The sequence below is a fragment of the Lupinus angustifolius genome, chromosome LG08 (genome assembly GCF_001865875.1).
Source record: "Lupinus angustifolius cultivar Tanjil chromosome LG08, LupAngTanjil_v1.0, whole genome shotgun sequence".
Taxonomy (NCBI): domain Eukaryota; kingdom Viridiplantae; phylum Streptophyta; class Magnoliopsida; order Fabales; family Fabaceae; genus Lupinus; species Lupinus angustifolius.
In genome coordinates this window covers 8,691,055-8,701,994 of record NC_032016.1, presented here as the reverse complement: position 1 = coordinate 8,701,994, position 10,940 = coordinate 8,691,055, and the positions used below count along the sequence as shown (strand labels likewise).

The 10,940-nt window shown below is 33.2% G+C and overlaps 1 protein-coding gene across 8 annotated transcripts; it reads left to right on the top strand.

Moving 5' to 3' along the window:
- On the top strand, positions 648-9,791 carry LOC109354515 (protein ACCUMULATION AND REPLICATION OF CHLOROPLASTS 3). Of its 8 annotated transcripts, none has more exons than XM_019597081.1 (16): positions 648-1,164; positions 1,561-1,614; positions 1,948-2,014; positions 2,401-2,535; positions 3,210-3,258; positions 4,586-4,698; positions 4,777-4,848; positions 5,039-5,149; positions 5,403-5,584; positions 6,932-7,213; positions 7,318-7,394; positions 7,497-7,891; positions 8,260-8,364; positions 8,492-8,629; positions 9,069-9,235; positions 9,405-9,791. In XM_019597081.1, exons 1-16 carry the CDS (start codon positions 881-883, stop codon positions 9,460-9,462), a joined length of 2,289 nt encoding a protein of 762 aa, XP_019452626.1. In that variant the 5' UTR covers positions 648-880; the 3' UTR covers positions 9,463-9,791. The 8 variants fall into 8 exon arrangements, with proteins under 8 accessions (XP_019452626.1, XP_019452625.1, XP_019452629.1 ...); XM_019597080.1 differs by having other exon boundaries at positions 1,561-1,619; positions 1,950-2,014; positions 6,935-7,213; XM_019597084.1 differs by having other exon boundaries at positions 1,561-1,619; positions 1,950-2,014; positions 7,333-7,394; positions 7,503-7,891.

The following is a 10,940-nucleotide window of genomic DNA, read 5'->3' as shown; positions in this document are numbered from 1 at the left end:
AGTGGAACACACTCCAAGGTTTTATTTTATTTTTGTCCAAAAAACAATAGAAAAATACTACTTCAATATAACTATGCATATTTATTAATTATATATAAAATATATGATTTAAACTAATAATTTAACCGTTTAAATTAGTTTAATTTCTAATGGGCTTTTTTCAATTCCTAGGCAAGCAATATAAGATCTTCACTTTCAAAGCTTGACCTTCCCTTTTTTAAAAGTTAACTCAACCAAACTTGACTTGTGTGCTTCAAAATAACAAAAAGAATGAAAACCTAGTGGAAATCATTTCTAGCTTGACCTTCCCTATTTAATAAAACTATTTATAGTTTTCCAATATTCAATCATCACACTGCCTTGAAAAAAATTACATCGATTTTAGTATACACTTTAAAAATTTTAAAATTGTGACGTGTGCTAATTTTTTATCGACTTTATGTGCTAATAGTTATGCTAATTTTTACTATGTTGGTTCAAGTGGTATATGTTTGATTCTCCTTAAGCAAGAATCCGGGTTTAAGTCTTCTGGATAAAAAAATATTCGCCGAGAGAACTAACCCACGTATCTGTGGATGTTGCCGAATTGGATAAGAATACAATAAGCCGATGAAAGTCATAAAAGCATTATAATCTAATATTCTACACCCAAAAAATTCCAGAGGCCATCCTTGAGCCACCAACGCTATGGCGGATTTTGTGTCGAACCTTTGAAGTTGAACTGTGTCATACAAAATCTTATTCCATAATTTCCATTATCCAAATCTCAATGCTCACAGAAACAAAATACATACATTATTTAATCACGTATTAGCTTAACTTCAACCTCACCTTCTTTTTTTCTCACTAAATGGAACCCTTATCTCTTTCACTTCTATAAATGGACCTTTCTGCGTTTTCCACTTTCAATCCACTTTCCAATCCTTCACCGTTTCCATTTCCTTCGATTCTATCTCTTCGTCACCGCAACTATGGCTTCCGTTCGAGTCGCAGTTCAAAGCCGTTTGCTCCGATCACGATGTGTTTGGAGAAAGGTTCATCGTTCAACGGTTATCGCCAAACCAAATCCGATTTCATTGATGTCGTTGGAATTGGTAGCAGGAAGGACGCTGTTCTAGATTTCTGCTTCAATTCGAAGTTTCAGTTAGCGTCGCTGCGGTTTTGGTAATACTCAATGTTTTCATGATCTTGTTATTACTGAATTGAATTTTTGGGAGCTGTTGTGGTTTATGATAGCCTGTTATTTTCCTTTAATGTATTCGAGTGGATGCTTTTGGATTCTTGAGTGCATGAAATGGATTTTGAGCCTCAGCATATTTTTTATAATTTGAGATTCCATGTAGTTAATGATTGTAATTGCTAGTTTATAAGTTATCTATTTTAGTATTGAACAATGTAGGGTTAAAGGAGGGTTTGTACATTCTTAGGTTTCTACACTGGGAAATAAAAATAATAAACCAGTATGATGTGCATGCAATGTTTACTCAAAGTTTTGTGATGCTTTTGTTTTTGTTCTATTCACTGCTTTTACTAGTTATGAGATTTGAAACTATTCTGCAGGAATATCCTTATGAAAGAATCACAAGAGGCACAATTACAACAAAGGCCAATTGAAGAAGGTTTACCTTTCGATTTTAAATTGTCACAATTCCTTTTTACCCTATAATTCTTATCTGTCAAGTTGAATATAGAAAAACAGGCATTTTAATTTTTTGTGACATCTAATTAGATGTAAAATCTTAAATTATAGTTATACATTCTACTTGATTTATTATTTATTATACCTTGTGTTTTTCATTACTAAAAGTGAAGCTTAAACCTCAAACTAGAAGACAGATTATGAAATTCATAAACTTTTTTTGTGAATAAGATTAAGTTGAAATTTTCATATGTATGCCAGTTTGTTCTATACGGTTACGAGTTGCTGATATATCTGCTTATTTTTTCAGAATATTGTCCAAGAATTGTCAAGGCTCCAATATTTATGAAGTCATGCTCAAAGACTATTGTCCTTGTTTGTACATTCCTTACCTCAAAACTCTTGTAGTAAGACCTTTGTTTTATAGTGATAATTTTCAATTTCCATCCATAAAGTTTCCATGGGTATCCAGTTGGTCTGCGTTATCCCATTTGGTTGATGATTTGTAAGTACACAACTACACACAAGTAAACCGAGCAACTTCAATTTATTATACATCACAATAGATAAATGTCTATTATGTGATTATAATGAAATTGTAACCCACTATTTATTGCATCAAATATGATAAATCTTACTGACTTAAGGTTGCATTCCTTGCATAGTTACATATTTATGTGAAAAATAAGATATGTTAGCCAAAACTGTGAAAGTTCTCCTGTATGACCTCTGTCCCCCCTCCGCCCATTTTTCTTCTTTAGGTGGCTAGTGCAGGATATGGATTGGACCACACTGTTGCAGTTGATATTTTTGATACTGTAAGGTCCAGAAATGGATTAACAGTTGCTATAGTTTTGAAACCTTTTAACTTTGAAGGGCTAAGACGGCAAGAGGAGGTATTGTCTGTGCTTTGAATAATATTTGCTGTGATGATGCAAGAAATTAATTTTATAAAAAGGATTTTTAAACATTTCAACCTGCAATATGATAAATATTTCCACGGGCTCAACATCTTATGAATTATGATAACTTGAGGAAAATGGCTAAAGAGTAGAAAACTAGAAAGAGAGAGAACAGAGAGAGAGAACAGAGAGAGAGAACAGAGAGAGAGAACAGAGAGAGAGAACAGAGAGAGAGAACAGAGAGAGAGAACAGAGAGAGAGAACAGAGAGAGAGAACAGAGAGAGAGAACAGAGAGAGAGAACAGAGAGAGAGAATGAGAAGTAACAGTAATTTCTTAGAAAGTGAAAGTTAGTTACAAGAATGAGAGGGAAATCCATTTAAAGTAGTTAGACTAAAACTAACTAACTACTACCAAAGTAACTAATTATTTACAAAGGATAGTAACTAATACTTCTTTCTTCTAAAACATTCTAGATCCTTCTAGACTCTTCTATTTTATTCTGGACTCTTCTCTAATAACATATTAGGCATCTACTATGTTTTCCACTCTATGATTTTTTGAGATTCCTTGACATGATTGATTAATCATTAATGTTTTGTAACTCAGCCATTTTTTTTTAAAACCATTTAGTCTGTACTACATATTAATTGAATCATAATTTCTCAGGTGAAAGCTTTGCTGGGGAAACTTAAGGCCAACACAGATTTACTTATTGGTGAGCTATGTTTCACGTGTTTGCTTGTTAATTATAGTGTAATTTTTTTCTAGGGCCTTCCTTTTTCCCAAACGGATTCAGTACTTAAAGGGAGCATTTTCTTTTTCTGAAAAGAGTATTAGTTATCAGAATATCTAAAAGACTTCATTATCTAGGATGTCAACTTTTAGTGTAAAATGACTTTCATGTCCTCATCTATCTAACCTCTTATTTTTAATCAAGGTTAAAAAGTTCGACCAAATGGACAAGTCTCCCACTTAGTGGGGTCCGGGGAGGGTAGATGTACACTACCTTACCCCCACAAGCGGAGATGTTGTTTCCAGGATTTAAACCCGTGACCTCATATGGTCACTAAGCAACAACATTACCGTGGCGCCAAGCTTACCCTCTATTTTGTAGTCAACGCTAATTTTTGAAAATCAATCATATTCCCAGGAATGTTTTATATGAACCAAACGTGGGAATAAAACCTACCCAGGTATCACATTCCCAAGAAGGTGCTCAAAAACATTCCTGCAACTAAACACCATCTTAGAGGATGGTGGAGAGCCTTTTGATTTGTATCACCAGCATGTCCCACCCATGTTATACCTTTGATCCATATTGCCCCAGTTACTTAGCTGAAATTATCAAAATGTTCATTCCAAACCGTCTAAGCTGATTGTAATTCAAAAAACACAAAGTATAATGATTTATTGAGTTTCTCAAGTGTGACACACATTAGGTGACTAAAGTTGGAAAAGCATGATAACTGGGATGTGTTAGAATATATGACTATCATATAGGGAATATCTGAAGGATATTTGGATCGAGATAAATATCATATTTATCATGATTATATCTTAAGATTAGTTTTGAATATTTTAGAAGACCTTAGGATTGAGACTACTTTATCTTATTTTTTATGATTTGTTTCCTTATTTTATTATGAGCCTAGTATTATTATAAATAGGGTTTAGTATTATGTCTTTTGTATCATAAATAATTATTTTAATATCTATACAAATTTATTATTTTTGAGTACTCCTTCTCCTTCTGTACCTCAACCTTGTAATTTCAACATGATGGATTCATTTGTAATTCCTAATAAAATATCGGTATATAAACAGGTGCATTTGACTTCCCATTTTAGTGCAATAAAGGCTTTAAGTCGTTTTAAACTGCTTGTCAATGATATAGTGGCTTTCTTTTATTTTTTCAAATTGATGACACTGATCTGAGATTGGAATAACTGGGAAAAGAAAACTATATTTTATTTTGAATCAGATCACCTGAAGGGCTACAAAAAACCTGAAGTTTTGCTCACTTTTTGTTGATTTATGCACAGAAATTGATATTGATGCACTGCTCAAAAAGGACTTGTTGACTCTAGATGAGGCTATGAAGACTACTAATGATGCAGTTTTGCTGGCTATTAAGGCCATATTTATTTTAAAATCTGTAAGTTTTTTTCTAGCCTATTTCAGGTTGTTAGTTTCTATAATACAATCATATGATTACAAATGGATAGATTTGCAGGAGATGCACAAAAAACTTATACACAGATTGCATGATGGCATGAAAGAAGCTAGCACTTCAGAAGTTAATAAAGTAAGTTTATAAGATTTTCGCCCTTGTAATGTTAGGCTTCCCCCCTTAAAAGATACTCGCTAGCCTTGTTTATATTTTCTTGAAACAGGGCCACATTTGAATATCAAAGTGTTCTCTTTTGAAATCCACTTCTGATATTTGCATTTCCTGTCACCCTATTCCTATGTAAAACCAATATTACTATGTACAGATATTGGAGTGCTATAAAGAAGCAGAAATTGGATTTGGAGCTGCATATAACATCGGAACTTCAATTTTGAACTCTATATTTGATTGTCCTTTCCTTGGTGTTCGTTTGAAGGTATCTCTCTTTTTTACTTTCTATTTTTCTTTGTTGATGGATTACAATTTTTTAAATGCATAGCTTTTGTTGCTGGAAGATCCTTTTTTTGGAATAATTTGCCCCTCTACCATATATTCAGTGTAGAACCTTTTTCTTTTTATTATTTGTTTAAACTTTGGATTGTTTAAGCGTCACTCTTCTGGTAATCTTGTTGCACTGTAGTTCGTTTTCCTTTACTCTATAAACTTATTGTAATCATTACTTTGTTCAGGATCCAAATAGCATAGTTATATGCATTCTCGCAAGTTCAGTACCCATCAATGATAGTGATATAGCAGCTTTTGTGCGTACTTTCCGTCAAACAACAGAATACAAAAGAGACATTATACTATCAACAGTCCATGAGCCTAATGCTGAGCCCAACCAACTGATTACAACAGTCCTTACACTTGGGTAAGTATCATATTTAAAAATAGTAATGCCTGTGGGTAAACTTATGCTCCAATGTTTATATTGAAAACATGTGTTTTTTTCTTCCTTCCAACAATACATTGAGGTTTTTTTGAATTTGATTGCATTATCTCACTCTCCTTCATATTTTAGGTTGTTGGTTGAGATCGAGCATGATTTATCTTTTCCCCCTCTATCTTACTGAAACCTTTCCATATAACCCCCAACCCCCACCAAAGCCACTTCATTTAAAAAAAAACATTTGAAGAAAACAATGGGGTTCATTTCACACCGAAGACTGATTTTTTATTTCAATTGAAAATACTGGAAATCTGGCAGAATTTATGGTAGTGGAATTGCTAACAATAACAAGTGAATGATAATATACTAGGATCTTATCATCTGTTTAACAGGGGAGTGTTTTATAGTGTAGGTAGGATGATGAAAGGAATTTCAGGAGTCTGTGAACTGGTCTTATTAGAATGAAATTGTGTGAGGATTAAGAGGAAGAGTAGAATTAGAGTTTCACAAAACATTGTGGTGATAGCCATATTTTGGAAACTAAATAATGGCTTCTTTTGATGAATGGGCAAAGGGTTGGAATCTGTTTGGATATTCGCAAGGTGTGGGACTTCTGCCCCACACTAGAATGACTACTTTTGTGGTTGAGATTTGTATCAATTGGTATAGGAGCCTTCCACAATGTCTCACAATTTCAAAGGAACTGTGTGGGCGGTGATGCTCGCATTGTAGCGTTCACCTATGACTAGCAAAGTGATAGTACACAGCTTGCTCATTGGACACTGGAGCTGCAAAGCATGGTGGAAAGTTACGATTCATTTGTAAGATATGATACTTGAATGTCACATTGGAAGTATGGGATAACGATGTGAGGTTTAATAACCTCAGGCTCTCCCACTATAATCACTGGCTGCTGTGGTGTGCTTCTCAAAGGTTTGTATAAGAATCACGGGCACAATAATCCCAACTTACCTAATTTGTTATCAGAAAAGATACTACCAACGGCACCCATAGTTTCTCAGTATTGTAAATTTCATAAACATCATTTATCAAACTATCCCGTTTGTGAATTTTCTGGAACCAGATTCATGTATTGGCATAAAAGACTTACTATCTGACTCAACTTTAAAGTGCATATTATCCTGAACTAATAATTATTTCCTTAATATCCAGACATTTCTACAAGGTCATTTACTTTTTTGGCATGCATAACTTTGATGGTAATGACGAGTCAGATGTAATAAATTGCACACGTCTTTATTTTTTAATGCTTCGGGGTTAACGCCACATGTCTTGAATTTCTAATTGATTTCTGTTTTCAAATGTTAGCAGTTTAAACGCGGAACAGTCCCCCCAGAGTGGTGGTATACTGTCCACACTGGCCCTGCATTTTCCTCTTCTTTTTAGCTTTTGGGAGAGACATAATCAGCAACAAATTGCTACTAAAAAAGAGAATGCAGTATCTCCTCACGAAGTAACAGATTCTAATGACATCGATGAGGGAGCAACTAGGATTGCATCCGATCTCATAGATGAGAATCCTAGTATGGACTATGAAGAGTTGGAGCCAGCAGTGAGCAGCAGCAGCAACTCAGAGTTGCCTGCTTCAAGGTTATATCTCGTTATTACTTTTCATTTTGTTTTTGTTATATAATCTTTTTAATAAAATTTATCCTGCTGTTTCACTCGCTCCCATTTTGGCCTCTGAATAACAGGGGCTCTGAAAAAAGTGAAGATTTATTTGACAGTATGGCCAAGTATTCTATTCATTATGACTCCATTAATGAAGGAGGTAACTTTGACATGCCTAAAATTCGATAACTTTGTGTCAGTGCATATGAACAGTTGTTCAGTAATATTTTTCTCTGATGTTTTTTCTCATTCTGAAATCAAGTTGCAGTAGATGACTATGCTTTTCAAAGGGAGCGACTTGAAAACTGGAATCTTGGTCCTGGATATGAGGTGGCAAAGGAGTGGGCCCAAGAAAGAGCAGCTGATGCCACACCCGTGGTTGATAAAATAAGCATCTTCCACCTTCCAGTTGGTGTGAGGCCCTCAGAAGAGTTCAAAGACTATTCAAAAGATCCATTTATGAGAAAACAGCATGAGCCAGAAATTGATAATGATGCAAAAGTACCAACCACAAATGGAGGTATGTCTTCATGGAGCACAGTGACTGATGCAGGTTTGGAAGCAGTGATGGAATTTGCATATTCACTTTTGAAGGGAAACAATGCTAATAAACCAAAGAAGCATGGAGTTCTATCTGTTCGTGCTGCATCGATGCTGGTAATAATGACTGAAATTTGTTATTAATATATGTTCATTAGTTCATACATGTATTACTGATTGAAAATTCGAGTAGTGTTTAGTAAATTGATATTTGTGGAAAAGTTGAGTTATGTCAAAGTAATGCATAAATTCTATGGTTGACACTTGACAGTGACAAGTCAGCAAGTAGCAACAGACAAATCTCCAAAATTGGATGATCATCATGAATGTCGCCATTTTCTATCCTCTAATTGCTCTTTGTATACTTTATTAAAGAGCTCCTTTTTATTAAGTTTAAATTTTTATTCTCATGCTGTAAACTCTATTAGTCTATTGCTATCTCATGTCATTAGGATTTGAGGTGTGAATTTATATTTTTCACACAGGAGGCAGAACGTGATTTGCCAAAAAAGTGGAGTCCCGTTGTGGAAATGCCATATAGAGGAGGAAGGTACAAGGGAAGATGCCAAGGAGGTCTACCCGAAGGAAAGGTAAGTTGTTAAAAAATCTAAAATAGGCAACAGGAGCTTTGGGCTAGCTTTGACTCTGGAAGTATGATTTTTTGTTTTTCCTACATACTGAAGAGAACAATTATATGAAATGAAAATTGACAATCAGGGGCGCCTTGTTCTTGGAGATGGAAGTATATATGATGGTTTATGGCGCTATGGTAAGAGATCTGGTACAGGTACATTCTATTTCAAAAACGGAGATATGTTTCAAGGATCATGGAGGGATGATGTCATGCATGGCAAGGTTTGTACTCTTTTGAAGTTGGCTTTTAAGTGATGATTGTCAAAGCTAAAGATGAGACAAGTAACTTTGTATAGGGTTTAATTTACCTAAATATCTTACTTGTGTGTGAATGAATGTGAGTTTTTTATATGTAGAAGGCTAGGTAATGATCAGTTAGCGCTGGTGTAACAGTCCTGGCAATGGCTACATCATCATATGACTTACGGAAGAGATTTTGATCAATTTATCTGTCTAGTTGTTATTAATAATCATGTTGGCCTTTCACACCAAATTTAGCTATTATAAGCAGCTATAAGTAAACAATCATATGGTTTATATTTATTTTTTATTCGGAAAGTGGATCATACATTATAATGGATTACACGACAGTCTTTGATGCAGTACTAGATAAATTTCTATTAGTGAATTGGATGGTAAATGTTGCATATTGATTTTGCAGGGTTGGTTTTATTTTCATACTGGTGATCGGTGGTTCGCAAACTTTTGGAAGGGAAAGGCTAATGGGGAGGGGCGGTTCTACACAAAGTCTGGTGATGCCTTCTTTGGCAATTTCAAAGATGGATGGCGGCATAGCCAGTTTCTTTGCATTAATTCTAATGGAACAAGGTAAAGCTCAGTTAGTCAGACTTCTTAATATTACTGTTATTACGCTTTCTAATTGTGGATATAGTTTTCCTCTCCAAACAGCATATATGATTATCAGCATTGCACCATTTTGCAAATTCCACATACCATTTTACTATGATTGTTGTATGTTGAACTGGCATGTGAACAGGTATATTGAGATTTGGGAAGTTGGTGTTCTTGTAGACACCAAGCACTTAGGTAGGTGACTGAGCTGGATAAGATAAATATGGTGCTTCAACTTCTGATTACTGTTAATCTCATAAGTCTTCTCTCTTTTTCAGTCTTGTATAGTACCATTATTACTTCACCATATCTTGTGTTTTATTTATTAATTTTCCCTTTTAGTTTCTTTTCTTTTCTTTTTTTACTGCTACGTTAGACTCGTATTTAGAGTCCTATATGGTAAATAGATTTTCAAATTACTTCGAAATCTCGTAGTGATGTATGAAGATCTAATGCCTTATGTACCTAACTTATTTCTATTTGTTACTTCAAATCTCTTTAAACCGTATGTATACCTACATGATTATGGCCATGATTGTTTGATCCATTACTTGCAATTCAATATTTTATTTACATTTTACTATTTTAACTATAAATTTAGTATCGAGTTGGTGAATCGAATGTGTACTTTAATTATGATAATTTGTTTTATTATAGAAATATTACATTTAAATAAAATAAGTACAAAAATAATTGTACACAAAACTTTTTAATTTAAAGTAAATGTAGTTTGTATTCTGAATATTAAAAGTAAATAATAGATGAATTGTTTTATGTTAAAAATCATCTAAGTGGAAGAATGTAATAATACTTCTATCTATCATATACAATGAAAATAGACGTGTCAGTTTAGAATTTAGAGTATATAAATGTAATATAAATATAACATATCTAGGTTTTGTAAAATAAATCTCAAATCCGATAATATGTTCTCATCAGTTCTTTCCAAAGATCGAAAATCTATTTCAATCTGTTTTTGAAATAAAAGATCCAATAAAAATGAAATTTAGTAAATTCATACAAAAGCCAACCAAGGTAACATTAATATATATATAAAAAAAATTATGTACTCTCACAGTGTATAAGTTTTATTTATTGTCATTGTATCATATATTATTTATGTTAAATTGCTATTCACTCTTAAAAAAATGTTACAAATGAATGGTGAATGATGTGCATTTGTATATAAGTATCTCTATATATTATATGAATCATTACCTAATGATGCATATTAACATTAAATATCAATAATTAGTGATAATGGCACACAGAAATCGATTTTGACATAAGAAATTATTTGTTTTGAAGTTTCAAAAGTTTATAGGCCAATGTTTCATTCTATTTTTCCTTTTTGTTAGGACTTCACTTCTCCTTTACAAAAATGAAGGTCAAAAATCCATTTTTATTTTATTAATTTGTTTTCTCTATTTTTTTTTAACTTTGTTTTCATTATGATGATAGAAACCAATGAGATATTGATTTAGTGGTGTAAATGGAATGGTATAAAAACATACTAAATCTATATAAGTTTTAGTAACTAAAAAGATACCGTGATAAAAAATTCAACAAAATGATTAACGTGATCCAAGTGGTAGTTTTTCACACTCTAAGCATTTTCAACTTTTGTTTCTTTTACCACATTACCCACATTTGTGTTATTAATGCTATGGCCCTATTTTCT

What these genes read in the sequence shown, in the direction of transcription:
- LOC109354515 (XM_019597079.1), top strand. Translation starts at nt 881, where the DNA reads ATGGACCTTTCTGCGTTTTCCACTTTCAATCCACTTTCCAATCCTTCA. An exon ending in TTAGCGTCGCTGCGGTTTTG is followed by an intron (nt 1,165 to 1,560) that starts GTAATACTCAAT and finishes ACTATTCTGCAG; the next exon opens with GAATATCCTTATGAAAGAAT. An exon ending in TGACTCCATTAATGAAGGAG is followed by an intron (nt 7,395 to 7,496) that starts GTAACTTTGACA and finishes TCTGAAATCAAG; the next exon opens with TTGCAGTAGATGACTATGCT.